Genomic DNA, 25327 nt, shown 5'->3' on the forward strand with positions numbered 1-25327 from the left:
GGTGAAAACCAGAATGTTGGTAAGTAAACAGTAGCTAAGACTTTAGATGGAAGTTTGTGAAAGAGGTAGATAAATGGTAAGCTAGTGCTTCAGTGTATTACTCTGATTAATTTAAATGTGGCTAGGTTTACTTCCACTATATTTCCTCTTAATTTTTTTTTAATAAAGTAAATAAATAGTCCTTGTTCCATAAGCAGACATCCTGGCTGTACACGTACCATTTCATGAATATTGAGCACTGAGAGTCAGCTGGGTATGAAACAAAGATCAAAGACTATATGACTTGAGATTAATCCAGGAGTTGTGTGATTATATACCACTTATGTCCCCTCTAGGACTTGTTTTTCTCATTTGTATAACCTGGAGGATGGACTATATATGCCCTTTCTAGGGTGTTTCGTGAATAAGGTGTTTTAATAGCTTGATGAAAGGTCAATTATGAGCATGTAATCTCTTCTGATTGTGACCATGAAACCTCTTTTTAGAGATAAAGTAAAGTCTGAAATTTTCTTGGGTGAGGGAAGACTCAAGGTCAGCTACAAGGTCACCTCCTAAAGAAGGAAGGAACCAGTTTAAGGCTGTGGACCTTAAGTAATCAGGAACCTTTTAAGCATATGGATTGCTCTTGTGTTCTAAAACTCTCATTCATCTTGGAAGACAATTGCTCAGTTGTGGTTTTAGAAAAAATACTGAAAGCACCGAAAATAGCATATCTGTTGCTCTACATATTGTTGGCAAAACAGATTGAGTTTTTACTAATTATTCTGGCTCTGGAGAATCTCAGCCATAGGGATAATTTAACCGCATTGTATTTTCTGATGACTTCCAAAGCAGTACACCTGACTAAGCTCTTTCATTTTCTTACTATTTTTTCCCTCATCCTTTGAATAATACCTGGATAGATATGATGTAATCAGTTCTCTGTGTTAAATTCCCTTTATTCCCTTTGTTCAAAATACCTAGTATGGTTTCTGTTTATCAACTAGGCTGAATGGTTTTCCATCTTCCCAATACCATACAACAAACTGAGAATACTAGAACTCCAACCTGCTTAACTCCACTTAATTTATGTACCATTCTTGTCCATATTCTAGTTCTATCATTTTATCTTCATTTCTACAAATTAGATCTGATTATTATTTTATTTAATCATTGTTGGTTTTTAATTACCCACATGTTTATCATTTTTTTTCCCCTCTGTTCCACTTTCCTGAATCTGAGATTTGCATATTTCGTCAGTTATGGGAAATTCTTAGCTCCTGGTTTTTGTTTTTTGTTTTTTTGAGTATTGCACCTCCTACGTTCACTCCACTCTTTCATTTTGGGAACTCCAGTTAGATGCATGGTAATTTCTTCAGGTCTATCTCCATTTCTCTAATACTCTTTCACCTGTGTCTAGTTTGCTCTTGAGCCCATATATTTCTAATTTCTGTTACATATTTTTTACTACTTCTAGTTTTGGTAATTTTTAATAGTCTTGTTTTGTTAATCTTGGTACTTTTTGATAGTCTCTTCTCCTGGCCATTCTTTTGATACTTTTTAAATTTAGTTTTACATATTAAATATACTTTTTCATATTCTATATTAGAGAATGACAGTAAGTGAAATTTTTGCCATGCTACTCCTGTAGCTTTTTTCCTCACTCAGGGTGATTTTTTTTTCTACCTGATCTTTGTGATTTATAATTGTGTGCACATTTTCACTGGAACTTAACCTGTGGAGGTTCTTTCAGGTCTGAATTTATTTATTTATTTATTTATTTATTTACTTATAGATTTATTTTAGGGAGAATGCACAAGTGGGAGGGGTTGGGGTGGGAAAGAGAATGGCTCGAGCCTGATATGGGCCCAATCCTGTGACTCTTAGATCATGACCCGAGGCAAAACCAAGAGGTGGTCCAGCTGACCTCACCACCTAGGTGCCTCTAGGTTTGAATTTTTTCAAAGAGGATTTGCATTTCTTTTGGTAAGATGCTTGGAAGCATTATCAACCTGTGGCCCATTAAAATAAATTTTGGGGACCATGTAGATAGTATGATTTCCTGTGTCAAAGCTAGATGAGGGCAGTAGGAATGTTTAAAAGATACCATTCTTTCCCACAGTCATCCTAAGCCAAAGGCAAGTCAGCAGATAATTCAGCCATTATGGATGGCACCTTATAAGCTATCTGTCTTTAATTAGGCTTTTTCTGATTTCATTGCTCACTTTGTAGGTTTCTGCCACAGCCCTTTCTTGGGCTCTTATTAAAATCCAAGCTTTATTCCAACAGGATGATGAGAGTTTAACAAGTCTCTTTTTATCACAAAAGCAAAAAGCATTCTCAGAAAAACAAAGCTAAAGATGTCTGTCTCCTATCTGCCCTGGAATTGGGTCACATGCGCCATGTACTGACTTGTCCAAGTGAGACTGAGAAATTTTGTTTTCCCTCTTAACTTGCCTCTTATTTTAAGCAGGAGAGGAGATTGAACATGGAGTATGAAGTTAGTACTTAAAGATTACAGATATTTTCTAATTCTGTAGTTTATTTTAGGTGTCTCATAGCACTTTGATTTTTGTTTTTGTTTTTTTAGAGTGGGGGTGGGAGGGATAGGCAGAGAGAGAGAATCTTAAGTAGGCTTCATGCCCACCATGGAGTCAGATGCTGGCCAGGCTTGATTTCACAACTCTGAGATCAGGACCTGAGCGGAAATCAAGAGTTGAATGTTTAACCTACTGAGCCACATAGATACCCCAGCACTTTGAATTTTATAGGTGGTTATCTTTTTTAAAAAATTACTTGGGTGAAATTAATTTAAGATGTTCTCCATTTAACATAATTTTCAAATTTATTGACATAATTTATAACATCTGTATCATTCATTTAACGTCAGCATATATCTCTAGTAACATTTGCTCTTTCATTTCTCATACTGGTATGTTATCCATTTTTCTTCCTTGACCACTTTTCTAAGATTTCTCTTGTTATTATTCTGCCCCTTCAAAAAAAAAAAAAAAGAAAGAAATCTTTACTGATCTTTTCTTTTGTGTATTTGATTTTATTTTGTTAATCTCTACCCTAATCTTTAGTACTTCTTTCTCCTGGTCTCTTTGTAATGTCTTGGCTATTTTTTTTAAACTAACTTGAGACAGATGCTTAGAACTTTAAAACTTATTCTCTTTCCTAATATATGTTTTTAGGGTTATGAATATCCTCTCAGTATTGCTTAACTGCATTTTCCATATGTAAAAATTTTTAAATTTATTTTTCTTTTTATATAATTGATATGCAACATTATATAAGTTTAAGGTTAACAATATGTTGGTTTGATACATTTATATATTGCAACATGATTATCACTATAGCATTAGCTGACAGCTTTATGAAGTGATTGTCTCTTTTTTGTGGTAGAAGCAATTAAGACCTAGTCTCTTAGTATCTCTGACATTTATAATACAGCATTGTTGTTTATAATCACTCTGCTGTGCTTTAGATCTCTAGGACCTACTTATTTATCAGTTCCAAGTTTATGCCCTTAAATTTTCCCACCTCCAGCATCTGTTAACCATCATTTTACATTCTATTTTATGATATTTTAGCTTTTTTAGATTCCACATGTAAGTGATACCATACAGTATTTGTCTTTCTGGGTCTGACTTACCTCACCTAGTATTATGCCCTCAAAATCCATGTCACAAATGGCTGAATAATATATATTCCATTTTGTGTGTGTATGTATACATACATACATAGGTACATACACCCCCCACATCTTTATCCATATTGCTGTTGTTGGATCTTTAGGTTATTTTCAGATGTTGACTGTTGTGAGTAAATGCTTCAATAAACATGGGAGTGCATATATCTCTTCGGCATGTTTTTATTTCCTTTACGTATATACCCAGGAGTGGGATTGCTGAATCATGTGGCAGTTCTATTTTTAACTTTTTGAGGAAACTTCATACTGGTTTCCATAATAGCTAAATGGGTTTACATTCCCACCAACAATATACATGGGTTCCTCTATCTCTAAAGCCTTTGAGGACACTTGTTACCTTTTGTCTTCTTGATGATCTTTTGAAAAAAAGATCACAAGATTTGGAGATACACAAGATTTGTCTTGCCTATTACTGAATGCTAATGTGGGCGAGACTGCTCCCATGTCCTTTGGCCTATGGTGCTGGATACCACAGATTTCACAAAGGCACTTTTGTTCATAGACGGATGTCTAATTTATTGTTTTAAAAGAGGGTGTACAGGGGTGCCTGGGTGGCTCAGTGGGTTAAGCCTCTGCATTTGGCTCAGGTCATGATCTCATGATCTCAGGATCCTGGGATCGAGCCCCACATCAGGCTCTCTGATCAGCCGGGAGCCTGCTTCTCCCTCTATATGCCTGCCTCTCTGCCGACTTCTGCCTACTTGTGATTTCTCTCTCTGTCAAATACATAAAAATAAAAAATCTTTAAAAACAATTTTTTAAAAAAATAAAAGGGTGCACAAAAAGGAGGAACATCTATAACACCATGGTGCTGATACCACCTAAAGTTCTTATCTGTTTGAGATCATTTTCTCATTTTCATTGTGTCTCTGTTGTCTCATGAACTAGTTAAAAGTGTATTTTTTAGTTATTAAACATGAGGACTTCCCAGTTATCCTTTATTTATTGATTTTTTAAAATTAATTACACTGTAGTCCCTTGAAATTTGCTGAGACTTGCTTTATGTTCTGTGTGTGCCAAAAAATAATAATAATAACGCATATCCTCCAGTTGTTGGGTGTTATTCTTAGTATGTTTATAGGTCAAGCATTTAACTATGGTGTTAAAATCTGCATCCTTAACCTGGATTTGTGTTTACTTTATTCATTACTAAAAACACTGTAATTACTTAGTGGAATACAGAGTTATTGTTTTCTTTTTAATTCTGTCAACTTTTGCTTTCTTTTGTGGCCATGTTTTTGAGCACCTACAAATTTAGAATTGATTTATCTTTTCAATAGAAGGTGAATTGAGCCTTCTGTTAGTAAAATGAATTTCTTATCTCCAGAAATTTTTGTGCTAAAAGTGTCTTTTGCCTGTTATAGTTTGGGGGTTGGAATTGTTGATTGTATGGAATATTTTTTTCTACTCTTTTACTTTCAGCTTTTCTATATTACTGTAATTTAGATGTGTGTCCTGTAAATAACATATAGTTACATTTAGTTGTATAGTTTTTACCCAGATTAATCTTAGAATCAGTTTAAGATCTTTCTTTGTCTTTTACCTAGACCATTTACTTCATTTTATTTAAATAATTACTGATATATTTGGATTTATATTTTGTGATTTCAGTGTTTCTTCTTTCTTAGCATTTTTATAGTATTTTTAAACATCAGTCAATTATTTTGTTAATTTTGGTTAATTTAGACAACGTAAAATGCATGCTTATCAAAGACTATTGTTAATCATTGTCCTTACTCATCTCCACACAATTCAGAGGCCTTAGGATGCCTCTACTTACCCACATCTTGGCTTATCTGTTGTTGTTGCCTTATTTTTTATTCTAGCTTTCTTAAAACCCTTACATGACTTTACTGATTTTATATAGTGGTCATTTAAAGTTTCTGACATATAAACCATTTTCTCTGCTCTTCATTCCTTATTTCTCTTTTGATACACTAATTTGTATCAGTTTTAGAGCTTTCTTTTTAAGAGTTTATGTTTGTGACATTCTTTCCATTTTGATAATGTTTTAGTTTTTTCTTCATTCTTGCAAGGTATTTTCACTGAGTTTACAATATAACCATGATAATTACATCTTACAAAGAAACTATCATTCTGTCTTCTAGCTTTCATTGCTATTTTTGAAAAGTCTATTGTCAATCTACAGTGGCTTCTTTAAAGGTACCCTTTTATTGGCTACTGTTAAGATTTTGTATTTGGTTTTTTGAAGTTTTACCATGATGTGTCCAGGTATGGACTTTTTCCCATGTATATGTGTGTATATACATATATAGATAGATAGATAGATTTCTGCTTGTGGTTGATTGGGTAGCTTGAATTTACGGATTGGTATCTTTTATAAGTTCTGCAAAAATTGCCATTTTCTCTTCACATAATGTCTTCGAATCATTTTTCTTTTTTTCTCCTGAAACACAGTAAGTACATTTCATTTTTTGTTTTGTTGTTGTTTTGCCTTCCATGCCTTTTAATGCCCTCCACCTGATTTTTAAACTTACTTATTTTTCAGTACGAGTCTGCTATTTTTCTATGTCTAATTTGCTGTTAAACTAATCCATTAAAATAGTTAAATCGAGATACCTGTAGTTTCAGAAGGAAAATAGACATGAAAATAGATCCTTGTAATACTGTATAATATATATTTCAATAGAGGGAAGAAAATATACTTTGGAGACACACTAGAAAGAGCACCTGAGCAGATGAGGGGATGGCTAGGGAAGGAAAAAGTAACGCCCTAGCTGAGTTAACAGTGGTATGGAGGAAGAAAAGTACATTGTATTTTGATGAATAGGAAGAGATTTTTTTTTAAAGCAAATTTTTTTGAATTTGACAAAAAACAGTAATGGAGACTTAGTGACCATAAAGTGCCTAGCTATGAAAGTGGGAATTTATTTGGGACCTTTTTGGTCTAATATATAAACACATTAAAACCTTGTTACTGAACTTTGTGTAACATATTTCAAATTATATCATGATGTTTAGATGTAATGGTTAGAAGTACAAATAATTCCTGTAATCCACCCCCCTCCCCAAAGCTGGTTTGGTAGTTATAGCAAATAGATGCAGCAAATGGAGATTTGACATGAGTCTTAATCGAGTATATTTTTTTAAAGTGGCAAAGTATGTACTTAAGAATAGATTCAACAGGGGCGCCTGGGTGGCTCAGTAGGTTAAAGCCTCTGCCTTCGGCTCAGGTCATGATCCCAGGGTCCTGGGATTGAGTCCCGCATCGGGCTCTCTGCTCAGCAGGGAACCTGCTTCCCCCTCTCTCTCTCTTTGCCTGCCTCTCTGCCTACTTGTGATCTGTCCCTCTGTCAAGTAAATAAATAAAATCTTAAAAAAAAAAAAAAAAGAATAGATTCAACATTTGATCTTCTCAGTGTGGAAAAATAATTTCATCTTACAGAATTTTAAAAAGTTGCCTCTTTTGAAAGAAGAGAACATGGGGAGTTCTGATTATCCCTGTTTTAAAATATGTCTTACAATGAAGGAAAGTGTTTAACAAATATACAGGCCACCGTATGTTTAATAATGCTGTAATTTCCCATAACCCGTAAGAAAGGAAATGGGAGAGAAAAAAAGGAGTTTGTTGAAAGGAAAAATAGGGGGACAGCAAAGTGTTTCTCTAATTTATCAATGAGTAAAAAGTAGGCTTTATAAAACTAGACATATCTAAGGTTAAAATTCTGCCGTGGCATACACTTTTGTGACTTGTGCAAATTACTTGATCCTTCTAACTTTTAGTTGTTTTTATTTGTAAATTGAGGTTATATTACAAAATTTCTGAGTTTCTTTGAAGACTAAATGAGCAGAAATACCAGCTACTTAACTGTGCCCTGTCATGTAATTTTATTGAGCCCTAAACATTGGCCTAAGCACTATACAGGCTTTATCTTCACAATAACCCGCAATTTGTGGCTGAGGAAACGGCAGCACGGAGTAAGTAAGTATATGATCAGGATCACACCAATAAGCAGTAGCCACAGGATTTTAACCTAGGCATTCTAACCTCCAGAGCCTGGACTCCTCATCATTATATTATTTCTCAGGTTCTTATAATCCTTATTAAAACTGAGGATATACTTTTCCATAAAAACCATGTTAGATTTTATAATACTATTACAAATTCTTAGACTGTTAGAATCAGTGTCTCTTTCAGTGTCTTAGTACAACCTGTTTTAATGTGCAAAAAAAAATTTTTTTTAAGAATTTATTTATTTATTTGACAGAGATCACAAGTAGGCAGAGAGACAGAGAGAGAGAGAGAGAGAGAGAGAGAGAGAGGAGGAAGCAGGTTCCCCACTGAGCAGAGAGCCCGATGCAGGACTCGATCCCAGGACCCTGAGATCATGACCTGAGCTGAAGGCAGAGGCTTAACCCACTGAGCCACCCAGGTGCCCCAATGTGCAAAAATTTCTTATATAGCTTCTTTAACAGATTATAACCTAGCTCTTGTGTAAATGCTTGCAGAAACAGGGGATTTTATTACATTTTAAGGGTTCTGTTTCATTGTTAGATAACTGAAAATGTAAGGAATTTCTCTTTATTCTGTGATAAAAATGTTTACCCTCATTACCTTTATCTGTTTGTTCTAATTCTTTGCTCTGTGGGGAAATAGTAAGTGGATAGCTTCTTTCATAGACAGATATTTAAATATTTAGGCAAGAATCATTTTTCTTAAGGGGAACCCTCCTACACTGTTGGTGGGATTGCAAGCTGGTGCAACCACTCTGGAAAATAGCATGGAGGTTCCTCAAAAAGTTGAAAATAGAACTACCCTACAACCCAGCAATCGCACTACTGGGTATTTACCCTAAAGATACAAATGTAGTGATCTGAAGGGGCATGTGCACCCTAAAGTTTAAAGCATCAGTGTCCACAATAGCCAAACTATGGAAGGAACCTAGATTTCATCAACAGATGAATGGATAAAGAAGATGTGGTATGTATATACAATGGAATACTTTGCAGCCATCAAAAGAAATGAAATCTTGCCTTTTGCAATGACGTGGATGGAACTAGAGGGTAGTGTGCCGAGTGAAATAAGTCAATCAGAAAAAGACAATTATCATATGATCTCCCTGATATGAAGAATTTGAGAGGAGACATGGGGAGTTTGGGGGTTGGGAAGGAAAAAATGAAACAAGATTGGATCAGGAGGGAGACAAACCGTAAGAGACTCTTAATCTCACAAAAAAACACCTGAGGGTTGCTGCATGGAGGGGGTTAGGGAGAGGGTTGGTTGGGTTATGGACATTGAGGAGGGTGTGTGCTATCGTGAGTGCTGTGAAGTGTGTAAACCTGGTGATTCATAGACCTGTACCCCTGGGGTTAATAATACATTATATGTTAATAAAAAGTTTAAAAAATTAAAAAGAATCATTTCTCTTTTTCGCCCTAGGCTAAGCATGATCAGCTATTTTACAGAAAACGCATTTCCACAACTGAGAGCCTTCTGTGAATGCATCCCAGTTCTTTTTTTTTTTTAAATGTGCTTACTATAAGTTAACTTGATATGCCAAATTTTATGTGATTTCAATTTCTACAAGAAAGAAAGAAAATCTGACTGTTCAAAGATCTAAATAGACATAACTTTTTAGTCATTAATATGAAGTGCAATTCATTTATAGACTCAATAGGAGATATGCTTACACTTTATACAGTAACTACTACTAGTTAATGTTTATTGAATATTTACTATGTACCATGCCCTTTTCTAAGTTCTTTACAGTTCTAAGTTCTTTATTAAATCACTGTAACCCTGCGTGCTTGATGCTATTTTTATTGTTTAACAATAATGACAATGAGGCACAGAACTGTTAAGAGGCTTACCATCTATTATATGGTTTGGACTAAATCTCAGTTCCAAAACTGAGATTTAAATGTAGGTACTCTTAACCACTATGATGCATATGTTTTAGTTTAGACTGATTCAACAAAATACCATATATTGGGTGGCTTAAATAACAGACATTTATTTCTCACAGTTCTAGAGGCTGGGAGCTGAGATCGAGGTGTCCGCAGGGTCAGAGTTCTGGTGATGGGCCTCTTCCTGGTTTTAGACAGAGTCTTTTCTCTGTATCCTTACATGAAAGAGAGACCATCCTCATGATCTAATTACCTACCAGAGGGCTCACCTCCAGTACCATCACATTAGGGTTTCAACATATGCATCTACAGGGACATAAACATTCTGTCCATAACAATATGTTAAGTAGTTCATTTGTGAGCTTGTTCAGAAAAGTTATCTATACTTAATATTCATTTTTTAAAATAAGAATATGTCACTTATAGAGGTGCCTGGGTGGCTCAGTGGGTTAAAGCCGCTGGCTTTGGTTCAGGTCATGATCCCAGGGTCCTGGGATCGAGCTCTGCATCGGACTCTGTGCTCCGCAGGGAGTCTGCTTCTTCCTCTCTCTGTGCCTGCCTCTCTGCCTACTTGTGATCTCTGTCAAATAAATAAATAAAATCTTTAAAAAAAAAAAATATGTCACTTATAAAATCAGCTTTTGGAGCAGCTCATTTATAATGTGGGGAATTCAGTTACAATAGAAACCTTTTTTGAATTTGAATCTCAGCTAGTAAATGTGACTGCCTGTTTCCTGCTGCATAAAATGTAGAGAAGTTATTTTAAGGATTAATATGCATACATATACATATTTGTGTGTGTATAATTGTACTATTATATATGTAAGTATGCATACATGCAGAGTCTAGTATAGTTGTTTACAAGGTTTTTAAAATGGTAATAAGGCAGCATAGCACAGCACTTAGTAAGGTAGACTTTGGTATGGAACTGACTTGCTAGATATATGACCTTGGGCCAGTTTCTTCACCACTCTGTGCCCTAGTTGTTGTTTTTTTTTCCTATAATGTGGGTGCAGTGCTCATTACAGGACTGTTTATGAGGATTGATGAGTTTATAGAACCCTTACATCAGGACTTATACTTTGTAGCATAGTATATAAATGATAAAATGGTATTTTATATCCATAACTAGCATAGCACCTGTATTTTTACAAGTTAATTAAGAAATTATGTTGAATTGTTTTTAAATTCATGAATTTTTTTTAAAGTATATAAAGCCAAATGTAAAATAAAATATTCATTAAAATCGGTTAGTCATACCATCTTTTATTGCACTTAGCCCTGAAGCACAAAGGTTAAAGTAACTTTCAGTTCAGACAGTTTTCCTGTGATTGCCAAGTTATTTATAACTAAACCAGGTTTAGGATTCTAGTCATCTAAGTTGTTTTTTTTTTAAGCAAGTGACCTAAGGTAGATAAAACACAAAATGATGAACTTCACTATGAAGAATTTTAATTATACAGTAAAATTAGAAGTGTTTCAATAATGGATTTGCCAAAATAATTAGAAGTTTCTGTTCAAAGTTATTGTTTTTATTTTAAAGTAGAAGCATCACTGTATGCTTTATGAGAAACCATGGACTTTATGTTTTAGATATACCCCTATCATCAATGTGGTATCAATCAATCCGTGTCCTTAAAATACTTTCATTGTGATTGAAATCCTCCTAGTAGTAAACAAAATGTGAAATCCTTTATGTGTATGTTTAAGTTATTACTATAAAGAATGCTGGCATTATATTCTATTTACAAATAATTACTTTAGAGGAATCTGTATAATGTTTAAATATGCCGCCTTCTTCAACCAGTCAGGTATTAAGTACAGATTTAGTATAATTGTTGAATAGATGAGTCAAATTATTTTATTTAATGTAAACATAATAGTGTTGGGAAGACTTTGGAGCAGTGATCTAATTCAGTTTCAAACTCAGTGTATCCCTGGCAGATGATCCTGCAACTCTACTTGAGTATTTTCTTGGCTTCAATTCTTGTATTATTGGTAAGCATAAGGAGATTCCATTTAGGTGACTTTAAGCTCATCTCAAACCCTATAATTCTGTATTCTTTGAGAATATCAGCTTCTAATTTTAAGCAGCAATTGGTCCTGCTAAGTAATTTTTACATACTATTTAATTTACAGATTGCCCAAGGACTCCAGATACTCCCAGCAGTGACCCTCGTTGTTCCACTAGTAATAATAGATTGATGGCCTTACAAAAACAATTGGATATAGAACTTAAAGTAAAACAAGGTGCAGAGAACATGATACAGATGTATTCAAATGGATCTTCCAAGGTAAGTACTATAAATGTAAGTGTATATAGCCAGTCCGCATTATTTACATATTCCATATGTGTGAATTCACCTATCTGATAAAACTTATTTGTCCCAACATCCATACTTGTGACATTTTCACAGTCATTTGTGGGCATGCACAGAGGGCTGAAAAATGTGAGTTGTCTGATGTGCATGTTCAAAACTGAGGTCAGACAAGGGGCTCTACCTTCTTTAAGCTCTTACCCTGTAAACAAGTATCCTTTTCATGGTCTGTTTAGTACCACAGTTTTTGCATTTTTGTGCTTACGGTGACTTTGCTGTTTAAACGTGTATTATGATTTCTAAGACAATTTTAGCTTCTAAATTTGAAAGTATTGACAATAAAACAAGTAAGAAACAATAGTTTTTAAAATAATATTTTTAGGGGTGCCTGCGTGGCTCGGTTGGCTAAGCATCTGCCTTCAGCTCAGGTCATGATCCCAGCATCTTGGTATTGCTTCTCCCTCTACCTGCTGCTCCCCCTGCTTGTGAGCATGCTGTCTCTCTCCATCTCTCTCTCTGACAAATACATAAATAAAATCTTTAAAAAAATTTTTTTAAAATAACTTACTCCTACTAAAACCAGTTAAGAAAAATTTAGCTGTATGAGTAAAAGGTACACAGGAGCTCTCCATATTTGCAACTTTCTTGTGAATCTAAAATTGTTCTAACACAAAAGGTTATCTTTAAAAAAATTAAGACTCCAGGGGGTACCTGGGTGGCTCAGTTGGTTAAGTGTCTGCCTTTGGCTCAGATCATGGTCCCAGGGTCCTGGGATTGAGCCCCACATCTCCTGCTTCTTCCTCTCCCTCTCCCCTTGCTTGTGTTCCCTCTCTTGCTGTCTCTCTCTGGCAAATAAATGAAATTCAAAAAAAATTTAGACTCTAATATTAGTTTTCTAGCGCTATAGACAGGTTTTCAGGAAACAACAAATGGAAAGACAGGACATTCTAGTGGGAGTGATTATTTGGAGTAGAGCTGTGGGTTCTTTTGGAAATCTGGAATGGGCATATAATTCCTAATTGAAAGTCATCTTATGGGGAGCAGTTGATACAAATAGGAATGTGTCCTTGTTCTGCGGTATAATGTAGAAGAGAAAGTGTTGGTTACCACTAAACCGATTGTTTTAAAGGTTCTTTCCAATCTAAGGTTCTGTAATTTTATAATTTCCATAAAGTCTTATTAGAAAGGTGGACTTATAAAATTTACCTTTGTATTCTCAACTAATTTAAAGATTTTGCCTCTTCAAATTAATGTTTCTTTCACATTTTAATAGATATTTCCTAAGTAATTTCAGAATAAAAGTTGTTAGGTTGTGTTTTGATTTTGTCTTGTTTTATTTAAGAATTTGAAATGGGGGATGGGGTAGAATTTTAACTTGGAGCTATGCACCCTGCTCACCCACCTAAGGAAATCTGGGAAGGTACAGAAAAGGGAGAAATGTGTATATATTTATAAATAAGATTTTTTTAAGTTTAATAATGAAAATTAGTTTATATGCCATATTGCAAATGAATTTTTAAATTATTTTTAGGGAAAATATTTGTTTTATACTTGGTATATTACTTAGATGATATTTAATAGCATATTTTATTAACTGAACACTCATAGGGTGATAGTTTTTTTCTGTGTTATTATTTTTGATATTGACCTTTAGTTTTGAACATTTTTCATTTTTATCAAATGTTATTTTGGGCTTTTTTGGTTTTAAGGCAAATACTATGTTCTTGGAACTGTGAATGCATGATACTATGCTGGGTGTTTTAAAATTAAATTTATTCAGGAGCATGTGGGTGGTGTAGTCAGTTGTTGCACCAGTGACTCTTGGTTTCCGCTCAGGTCCTGAGAACAGGATCTGCTTGTGACTTTCTCTCCTTCTCCCTCTCCCTCTGCACGTTCTCTCCCTCTCCCTCTCTCTCTCTCTCTCTCAAATAAATAAGTCTTTAAAAAAAAATTAAATTTACCTAGCCACCACCCCCTGGAGTAAGTTTTTTAAAAACAAAGTTGATGGATTAGATTGAGAGGTTTATGAACCCTTTGACATTAAAGCAAAAGTGAATGTGTATGTTGATAGATGAATGAATGAGAAGGCCATACATTACATTCTTAAATGGTCCATAATTGCCCCACTCCACTCCCAGTATGAACAGGTTTATGGAAATACTGGAAATAAAATAGATAACTTACGATAACCACAGGTCCAAAATGAACAGAACTATGAGCATCCTACTGAAACAACAGATAATTTTCTGCTAGCCTTTTTTTCCCCCAAGATTTATTTGTTTGTTTGTTTGTTTGTTTGTTTGTTTGAGAGTGAGTGAGTGATGGAGGTGGGAGAGGGAGAGAGAAACTTTAGCAAACTCTCCTGGGTGTGGAGCCTAGTGCAGGGCTCAGTCCCACAACCCTGAGATCACAATCTGAGCTGAAACCAAGAATCATATGTTCAACCGAGTGCACCACCCAGATACCCCAGTAGCTTTTTATTTTTAATTAGGGGATTTATTAGTTTGAGAAGGGATCAAGTAGAGAGGTTCAGCTGCTAAGTCTCTGAGGTAGACCTGCTAGTTATTTCTGTCTAGATTTGGTCTTGTTTTCATTTCTCATCTTTAAACTTCTCATTGGGTCAAAGTGTATCTCTGTGAGATTAGGGAAATTTATAAATTGTAGTTATGTGGAATATTAATTTGTTAAGGACTTAACAGTTTGATAGCTATTCTGCTGAACTCTGGAGTATAAATGTAATAAAGTTAATGCCTTATAACATAATAGGTACTAACAGATAACAAATATCCCACTTTCAAAAGTTCACTATCCGAAAAGGAAGTATCACATGTAAGTAATTACAGTACATAATAGTGGTATGTTCAAGTTACTTTAGAAACAGTGGATAAGAATCACTTAACTGTCAGAAGAAGTCATTACTCGATATGAGATTTGAGGGATGATTTGGAATTTAAAAGGGAATTACTTTCTAGGGAAGATGATGTGGGTAAACCCAGCAGATACAGAATAAGGAACTGTTTAATAGCATGGCTTATTCTAAGGAGTATAAGTGCTATTGTATGGCTGTAGCAGAAACTCTGAGCTTATTTCTTATCCAAAATATCTGAAGTAGGTAGAATACACTTTTAACATTTGTAGTCATCTTCAGTGGAAGGCCATGCCCTCATGGGTGAACAAATCTCAATCTCCAGAAAAGCACATTTATTTTTGGGAAAAGTCTTCCAGGTGATTCCAGCAAGACTTTTTTTTTTTTTTCCTCCCTATTCCCTACCAGTAGAGCTTTAAGTGAGTGAGGTGTAGTGAGAGGTATAGCATTAAGCAGTTGAGATTCTATCTTACGAGATATATGGAGCTACTGAAAGACTTTTAGCAGAGTAAATACATTATCAGAATTGAAGTTTAGAAAGTTCATATTCATCTTTCTTAGACTTGAAGAATTCATTAGAGAAGGGTCAAGTGTATAGGCAGCAAGTTTAAATAAGCTTTTGTAGGAGGCCAGGTGAAACATGCTTCATTCCTCTTGTAACAGCAGTGAAGTAAAGAAGACAGAGTCAAGCTATTTAGGTAGAATAAATATGTGGTGTCTTGATATGAGAAAGAAAGAGTTGAAGATGATTCTTTGGTTGGTTATGTAGGCACATTGATGAATGGTGGTGCCCCTTCACACAGATAGGTAATTCACAATGGGGAGCAAATTTAGGGTAGGAGTAATGAATTAATTTTCTTGGTGAAAATCATCTCTGGCACCTGGTTATTATATTCCTCATAACAAAATTACTACCCTAATACACATTATAGCCAGAGTTGTCCTTTCAAAAGCCAAGTCAGATATTTTCAACTCATGTTTCAAAACCTTCTGTTGGCTTTCTGGCAAGCTTAGAACAAAATCCAGAGTCCTTATTGTGGCTTACAAGTTCATACATGACTTACCCTGGCTATCTTCTGATTTTATCCTTTAAAACACTATATTCTCTCTTAATACACTCTAGCTATATCAGCTTCTTTGCTATCTCTTGAACATACCAAGCACACTCTTACTTTAGAGGCTTTGCATTTACTGTGTCTCTGCCTAGATGTCTCCACTGAAGTACTTTTCATGGGGCTTTTTCTCTCACTTCATTACAGTCACTGCTAGATGCAAGCTCTTTACTACTCTTTACTACTCTACTGTATAAAGTATCAGCCCCGTCTCTCCTTGTCTCTTTCATTGCATTACTAGTACCTGAAATTATAATTTACATTATTTCTTTATCATCTTTATCAACATTAGAATGTATATTTATTGGCTCTAAGGATCACCATTGGTTTTCAGAATAATCTGAGGGCTTCATAAGACATGTTGAAGAGATGTTTTCCATCGATGTATTCAGGTGACAAGCTATTTATTAAAATTTGGGGTTCTTGTTAACATCTTTAAATGTACCCAGGTCTTTCAAAACTTTTTCTCATTTGAAAATATCTGATCATCTATCGTCGCCTCACTCTCCTCAATGGTTCTAGTTTTGATATAGTCCAGTATCATCTGTATTAACAGCCCATAAAACGTTTCTGGATTTTCTCAGCTAAAATTGATCCCATCTTCCTTTGAATTTTCTTTGACTACTTTAAACATTCTGATACATACATAATTATTTGTATCTGTTCAGTAAAATTAAAGGTTTTTAAAGGTAGCATCCTAACTGATAAATCTTTGTATTTTCACTGGATGTGACCATAATTAATACATGTAAAGTAAGCCATAAGTATGTGATGGAAAAATAAAGATAATGATTGGTTTATTTATTTCTGAAAACTGTGTGTGATGTAGTTTATCTGTTATAAAGGTCCCACTATGACTTGCAAAACAGTAATGGTTATTTTTTATAAAACAAAATATTACATAATTGGAAAATACAAAATTTTTAACTTAAAATTTTAAAATGCTGTACATTTAAGATATAACAGGCATTGTAGAGTGCTAATCACCAATAGAACCATATAAAATTACCATCTTTTTAGTTCAGAATTAGTCAGATATTGGCATTTTCATATGATTCAACCTAACATACATAAAAATCTTTCCAAAACCTTAACATAAAGGCCAGTATTTCTGTAATTCTTAAACCAGTTTGTCTACTTTAGACCTACCTTATCTCTTGTTTTGAATATATTGGGTGCTCAGTAAAAAATCTGTTGAATCCCTAGAAGCATAAAACTGACCATAAAAATTTATTGAATGCTGGAAAGCATAAGACTGACATGTAGTAATTATAAATTACCTGTTACAGGTACTATCCACTGTCAGTTTTAAAAGCTTTCATCATACTTTGACATCTGTGCAGATCTTCCAGAAGTCTGGGAAAAGGCAATTAATTTTAAAATGAACCAATGTTCTTCTTTGCATGTTGAATTGAAATAGTTAAAGTATTTTCAGGGGTACCTGGGTGGCTCAGTGGGTTAAAGCCTCTGCCTTCAGCTCTGGTCATGATCCCAGGATCCTGGGGTTGAGCCCCACATCTGGCTCTCTGCTCAGCAGGGAGCCTGCTTCCCTTCCTCTCTCTCTGCCTGCCTCTCTGCCTAGTGTGATCATTGTCTGTCAGATAAATAAATAAATAAAATCTTAAAAAAAAAAAAAAAAAAAAAAAAGGAAAGTATTTCCAAAGAAGTAAATGATAGAACTGCTGTCTTCTCTTGTGGTAATAAAAATAATAAAAGGAGTAGCTTAATTGAAGAGCATAGTATTATACAGTTTGCTTAATATTTATACATATTTATACTAGTACTTCATTATCTTAATAATCATTTTTATTACTCTAAAAGAGAACATTTTAATGCCAATCAAGTGCTAGGCAGTATGATTTTAGTTTTATCTAATGCTTACAAACCTCCATTCTCTAATGGTATCCCCATTTACATAATTTCTGCAAGAAACCTAAAGTTTGCGGAAGATAGGTAACTAACCCAAGGTTAAATGAGCTGAACCCCGGTCTGTCTGATTACAAAACATATTTGCCTCATTAAATTAGAGCTTTGGAATACTAAGTTTTTCCTCTTACTCCAATGAGGTCTCAAAGAAATAGAAAAGCTATTTTAAATCTTCAGTTTGTCTGATGTACCTAATACTGGAAAGGAATAATTAAAGTAAAAGTAAAGTATTTTCATTTTAAATCTGGAAGGAGAATAGGTATATTCTTAAAAGCATATATAATTAGTCATAACCAAACACCAAACTCAAGCAAGTATTTTTAATGGTAAAGCAGAATTACCAAATACAGTGTGGGGTGTTGTGTGTGTGTGTGTGTACTTCATGGTGTAAATTGATATTTAAGAGATATTTAATTTGATATTTAATTTACATATATTAAACTCTGCTGCCCAACTCCTTTGGTTTAAAATCTAAATATTTAATAAAGAATGAAATCTGACTAGAAGATCTTTCCTAAATTGACCTTAGAAGCAGGAAAGAAATGGTAGAAAAATATGAAAATAAGTTTGCAAACTGCTTTTTCTTCCACTATATTTAGCCAAACTAATTTAGTATTTATCATAAAATATGTCAGCTCACGTTCTGTTTTTCCTTATATAATGTTGTCATTGTCTGTCTCACCGCACATCTTCACCCTCCCCTTTTTTCAGTGTCATCATATACTTGTGTGTATTTTTATTGAAATGATGCTGCACACCTGATACTTATCACTAGCTTAGAAGCTAGAGACCAGGCTTGAACTCTTCCAGAGAATATAGGTTGATTTATCCTATTTTATTTCCAAACCAGTACTGACTGCCTTGGTGATAAAAGTAGAGATGCCTAAATAATAAGCAAAAATTAGCCTTTCTTGTGAATAAATGTTTCCTAACTTGATGCATAGCTTATCATTTCTTTTTTTGTGGATTGAAAACCACTAGACTTTGACAACTAATATAACTAACCAGGAGATGGTATTAACTTCTGTTACTAGTTACATATGAAATTTTTGGAAGAAATTACTGTTTTATTTTCTATGGCTGCTGCAATAAATCATCATAAATTTAGTGGCTTAAAACGACATAACTTTATTATTTTACAGTTTTGTAATTGAGAAGTCTCAATGATCTCACTGAATTAAAAATCAGGCATTGGCAAAGCTGCATTCCCTTCTGAAGGAGGTAGAGGATAATTTGTTTCCTTGCTCTTTCTAGCATCCAGAGGCTGCCCACATTTCTTGGCTTATGGCCCTCTTCTCAGTCTTTGAAGTCAACAGCAGTGTGTAGAGTTCTCACATTACTCTGCCCTCTTCTTCTGCCTTCTCTTCTACATTTAAGGAGCCTTGTGATTACTTTGGGTCTACCTGGATAAATCCAGGAAATGATCTCTGTATTTTAAGTTTGGGCAATTAACAACCTTAATTCCATCTGCTCTCTTAGTCCCCCTTTGCCATGTAAGGTAACATTTGTAAGGTTCTAGGATTAGGACATGGACATCTTTGGGTGGATCGTTATTTAGCTGACCACAGTTCCAAAAATGGTAAGTTTTTGTGACTCTCTGTTAGTAGCATTCATTGTTACTGAAACTAATCTGAAGTATGATAGTAACATTATTTCATGAAATTCACCTTTCTTGAAGTTAAAAGAAGTAAAAGAGGTGTACTCACTATAATTCCCTCTTACTTTATTGAGACAGTCTTTTTTTTTGACATTCAAGAATTTCAAGAAACCTTTCTCATTATCTCACTAATGTTGACAAATGCTGTTTCTTGTTTCCTTTCTCAGATTTATCACAGATACCATCTATGATTAGTTTTAAAAATTTGCCTTCCTATGTGAAACACCGGAAGATTGTAAATGTATTGTTATGGGAGAGGAAGAGGTTTTCAAAATGTTCAGGCCTAGTCACTGAGGCATCTCTGTCACATACAGTGCTTCTGAGTATGAGAATTACTGACCATGGTCTGGGAAAATTCTTTATATTTTGTGTAAAGCAGGAAAAGAGAAAATTACAAATGTGAATTTGGAGTTTTTTAAACAGTAGCAAAATTCACTTGCTTTCACTCAAATTATCCTAATTTATGGAGTTGTTTTTCTCATTTATAGTGCTAACAGTTTGGTGGCTTTTTAAAATAAATGTATCTACAGGTATATCTATTTATATTTAAAATAAGTATATCTACATACAAGTGTTCTTTTAACTCTGTTTTTTCACTTGCTGATAATCATTTGATCTGACTTAGGAGTTATGAAAAAGTTTTGTCTTTTCACCTGCTTGCCTTTTCAAACTTATTTTAATAGGATCGGAAACTCCATGGCACAGCTCAGCAATTGCTCCAGGACAGCAAGACAAAAATAGAAGTGATTCGAATGCAGATTCTTCAGGCAGTCCAGACCAATGAATTGGCTTTTGATAATGGTGATGGAATAGAGATAAATTGTCATTCTTATTATTATGGGCATGGTGCTTAATAAATGTTAAGTAGGAGAGAAGCAGTAGTTCAAAGTTAAGGAGGAGGAAGCATTATGTTTCTTGATGTTTAGTTTTTATCTTTGAGTTTTAGTGGCTAAAATGGTAGGCTTTTTATTTCAACATTGTATCTATTAAGTATTACTTGAGTGTTTATTGACTTAATAAGTAACTTTTAAGTCGTAGGAAATTTTTTGTTCATGAATTCTAATCACTTCACATGAAAATACCAAATAAATGGTTCAATTACATTTTTTTTTTTTCCCCTCTAGCAAAACCTGTCATAAGTCCTCTTGAACTTCGGATGGAAGAATTAAGGCATCATTTTAGGATAGAGTTTGCAGTAGCAGAAGGTGCAAAGAATGTAATGAAATTACTTGGCTCAGGAAAAGTAACAGACAGAAAAGCACTTTCAGAAGTAATTTTAAATAAATATTTTAACTTAATAAATATATTAATCAAAGAATGTAATTATTTAAATAACAATTGTCTTTTCCCTGTTCAAGGCCCAAGCAAGATTTAATGAATCAAGTCAGAAGTTGGACCTTTTGAAGTATTCATTAGAACAAAGATTAAATGAACTTCCCAAGAATCATCCCAAAAGCAGTATTATTATTGAGGAGCTTTCACTTGTTGCATCACCAACACTAAGTCCACGTCAAAGTATGATATCCACACAAAACCAATATAGTACACTATCCAAACCAGCAGCACTAACAGGTAGGTTGTGTACATCTCCTAATTATTTTTGATTCCTTCTTCTGTGTCTACATCTGGTCCTGGTTTAATAAATGAATAAGAAAGTATGCCCAGATTTTTAAAACATTGTGATAATTTACACATCACATAAAATTTATTATTTTAACTATTTAAAAATATACAGTTCAGAAGTATTTATTTACAGTGTTGTGTAACCATAATCACTTTGTAGTTCCAAAACATTTTCATCATCCTAAAAGGAAACCCTGTACCCATTAAGTAGTTACTCCCCATACCCCCAGCCTCTGGCAACCACTATTGACTTTCTCTCTGTATAGATTTGTCTTCTAGATATTACATAATTATGTAGAATTACATAATTTGTGGCCTTCCGTGTCTGACTTCTTTCACTTAGTGTTCTAGTCTCAAGCTTTGTTCTTGTAGCATATACCAGTATTTCATTCCTTTTTATGATAAATAATATTCCTTTGTATGTGGATTTATACTGAGTTTTGTTTATCCATTCATCAGTGGGTGGATATTTGGATTGTTTGGGTTATTTCCACCTGTTAACAGTTGTGAATAGTGTTGTTATGAACATTTGTGTTTAGGGTTTTTTTGGTTTTGTTTTTGTTTTTTTGAAACATCTGTTTTCACTTATTTTGGGTATATACCTAGGAGTATAATTAGCAGGTCACGATAATTTTGTGTTTATATTTTTGAGGAGTGGTCAGACTTTTCCACAATGGCAGCATCATCATTTTATGTCATTTATCATTTTATGTTCCCAAGAGCACATATCCTTACCAATACTTTTCCATTTTTTTATTCTTATTATTTCCATTTTCATGGGTCCATTATTGAAAGTGGGGCAATCTCTAATTATTTTGTGTGCCTATTTCTCCTTTTAATTATGTAATTGTTTGCTTCATGTATTTTTGGGTTCTGTTGTTAAGTGCACATGACATGTTTGTAATATTTTTATATCTTCTTGATGGATTGACTGTTTTATCAAAATGTAATGTCCTTCTTTGTCTCCTGTAATAATTTTGGATTGAAAGTCTATTTTGTCTGATAATAGTCTAGCCATCCCAGCTTTCTTTTCCTTATTATTATTTGCACTGAATATCTTTTCTTGCCCATTCATTTTTAATCTGTTTGGGTCTTTGGATCTAAAATAAGCCCTTTTAGATAGCCTATAATTATGTTTTTTTAATCAGTTCTGCCAGTCTCTCCCTTTTACTTGAACAGTGTAATCCATGTACATTTAAGGTAATTACTTATGTGGCAATGCAATTCTGATGCTAACTACCTAGAGTTGGGTCAGATTTTATAAGTTAATGGCGCAGTCCCCCACAAGACTGCCCTCCTTTCCAACACAAGTTGTAAGCTTGGAGTTTCCCCAACTATCCACACTTTTGACGAACAGGCTACAAATCAGGGATTTCCACTGCCACCTCAGGCTCAATAATTTTATAGAACAACTCAAAGAAATCAAGAAAGCTCTGTGTTTATAATGATAGTGTTATTACTTGTTAAAAATATAAATTAGAAAAGATACATGAAAGATCTGGGGGTCCCAGATGTGAAGCTTCCTAGTTCTCAGTGTGTATCAGTTTCTGTCACCAACCAGGAATCTCATTCTACTGGGAGTATCCACAGTTTTTATTTTGGCTTTATTATGTGGGAGTGACCTGCCACTGGTGAGTGATTCAGCCACTTGATTGAAATCAGTGTCTAGTTCCCCACCCCTCTCTGAAGGTCAGGAGGTCAGATTAATATTACGTGGCACCACCCCTCTAACCATATGGTTGTATTTCTGGCATAGCTAGCCCCCATCCAAAAACTGTGTAGGGTCCCATCATGAATCACTTTGTTAGTATAAACCCATCTGAGGTCTGAGGGACCCACTAAGAAATGAAGACACTGTTGTCACTGGGGAAATAGCAATGATTTAAAGGTTTGCTCCCAGGAGCCATGAACAAAACCCAGCCAAATCCTTTATTATACAACAAAAAGGCTTACTTCTGCCATTTTGTTATTTGTTTTCTACAGGTCTTAATCTTTTTTTCCCCCCTGAATTCTTCTGATACTGCTTTCTTTTGTTTTTAAATTTTTCTAGTTTACCTTCTTGGTTCCCTTGTTTCCTTTACTGTGTATTTTTTAGTTCTGTTCTCAGTGGTTTCCGTGGTGATTAATATCCTGAATTTATGAGTCTTTACCACTTTACCTTCAATAGCCTACAAAAACTCCACTCCTATATAGCTGTGTCTCCCTGTCTTTATGTTGTTGTTGTATCATAGATTACATGTTTATATACTGTGTGCCCATTAGATCACATTATAAGTACTGTTTTATGCATCTGTCTTTGAAGTAAAAAAGGAAACAAAGAGTTACGATCAGAAACAGTATTGCTGGCTCTTATATTTACCTGTGTAGTTAGTTTCACTGGTATTTTTTTTTTCTCCCAATTTCAAGTTACTGTCTAAATGTCCTTTCATTTCAATCCGAATGACTTATTTTAGCACTTCTGGGCAGATCTACTAGTTACAAACTCCCTTAACTTTGATTTTTCTGGGAATCTTTTATTTTTGAAGGTTAGTTTTGTGATATGTGGAAAACTTGGTTGACAGTTTTTTCTTTCATTACTTTACATATGTCATTCCAGTCTCTTCTGGCCTTTGTGCTTTCTGATGAAAAATCAGCTTTTATTCTTACTGAGGATTCCTTTTAAGTGGTGACTTGCTCGTCCCTTGCTATTTTGTAAGATTTCTCTGTCCTTGGTTTTTTTCACAGTTTGGTTATAGTATGTCTTAAATAGTAATCTCTTAGAGTTTACTTTGTTTGGATTCCTTGAGCTTCTTAATGTGTAGATTCATGTCCTTCATCAAATTTGGGATATTTTCAGACATTAATTCTTCACATATTTTTTCTGCCACTTTATCTCTCTTCTCTCCTGAAACTCCCATAGTGTGTGTGTCTGTATTCTTCATGGTATTCCAGAGGTGACTTTGTTTCTGTTCAGTATTTCTTTATAAAAAGAACAAATGTTTATTGATGTACAGACATTTTGTGGACCCAGAGATGGAGGTAAACACAAAAGCACACATCAGCTTCCATGGCCTTCAGAAATTAGAAGGGTGAGGAAAGCATCAGAAGTCAGAGTCTTCCGACCAGCAAACTCCTGTGAGCTCTGTCCACAAACATGAATCGTGTCTCTCTGGTTTGAAACTGTCAAGATTTCTCTCAAAAGCCTGACTTTAGTAGAGCTCAGAAAGAAGCTTCTCATAAGGGTCTTTTTAAGTTACTAAGCCAGAAGTCAAATTGGTTAAGTCAGTTACAGACCATCTTTAGTTTCATTGTTTTACTTCCTGCTTTTTATTTTGTTTTGTTTTTAATTAGGAGCATACCCATTTAGTGTTGTTTTATCTTATTAATGAATTACTCTTTTATCATTACAAATACTCCATCTCTGAAAATACTCAGACATACAGTTTACTTTGTCTAATATTATTAGAGCCACATTACCCTTCTAATACCTAATGTAACCTAGCAAGAATTTTTTCCATCCTTTCATTTTCAATCTTTTTTTTTTACTTGAAGTGACATATTTAATATACATTATATTGGTTACTCTTTTCTTTTTATCTACCCTGAAAATCTTATTGAAGTTGTTAGTCTGTCATATTCCTCCCCCCACCTTTTTTCCTCCCCCCTTTTTTAAACAGCTTTATGTAAATAGAATTGTACACATTTGATGAGTACAATTTGATAATTTTTGATATACCCCCAAAAGTTTCCATGTGCCCTTTATAAACTTTCCTTTTAATATAATATTATTTTTGATACATATTTACTGTACAGTCTTGATTTTTGAATAGCATCTTTCCTGCCATTTGTAGTTCTTCCTGAAACAAACCTTCTATTTTTCCATTTCATCTCCCATAACAGCCTTTTAAGTTTTGTGTGTGTGTGTATTTATTGCTTTCTTTAGGGAATCTAGTATGCATATTGAACTTATTACAGCCTGTGATCACATTATGCTCTCTTACCTCCAAAACAGTTTAAAATCTTTATGAAGAAATATTTTCGGGACACCTGGGTGGCTTAGTTGGTTGGGCCTCTGCCTTCGGCTCGGGTCATGATCCCAGGGTCCTGGTATCAAATCCCACTTTGGGTTCTTTGATCAGTGGGGAGCCTGCTTCTCTCTCTGCCTCTGCCTGCCACTCTGCTTGCTTGTGCTCTCACTCTCTCTATCTGACAAATAAATACATAAATAAAATCTTTAAAAAATTTTTTTTCAAATCCTTTCATTCTACCCTTTTGTATTCTTAC

At 34.4% G+C, this 25327-nt stretch overlaps 1 protein-coding gene across 1 annotated transcript in view; it reads left to right on the top strand.

The window, feature by feature from the left end:
- The window catches only part of PKN2 (protein kinase N2), a 129517-nt gene that overhangs the window by 49650 nt on the left and 54540 nt on the right, over positions 1-25327 (top strand). Inside the window, exons 3-6 of the mRNA XM_059375312.1 lie at positions 11702-11856; positions 20125-20242; positions 20566-20711; positions 20800-21013. Of these exons, the coding sequence (XP_059231295.1) occupies positions 11702-11856; positions 20125-20242; positions 20566-20711; positions 20800-21013 (633 nt within the window). The remainder of the gene's footprint in view (positions 1-11701; positions 11857-20124; positions 20243-20565; positions 20712-20799; positions 21014-25327) is intronic.

This window comes from Mustela nigripes, chromosome 14, assembly GCF_022355385.1.
Source record: "Mustela nigripes isolate SB6536 chromosome 14, MUSNIG.SB6536, whole genome shotgun sequence".
NCBI classification, from domain to species: Eukaryota; Metazoa; Chordata; class Mammalia; order Carnivora; family Mustelidae; genus Mustela; species Mustela nigripes.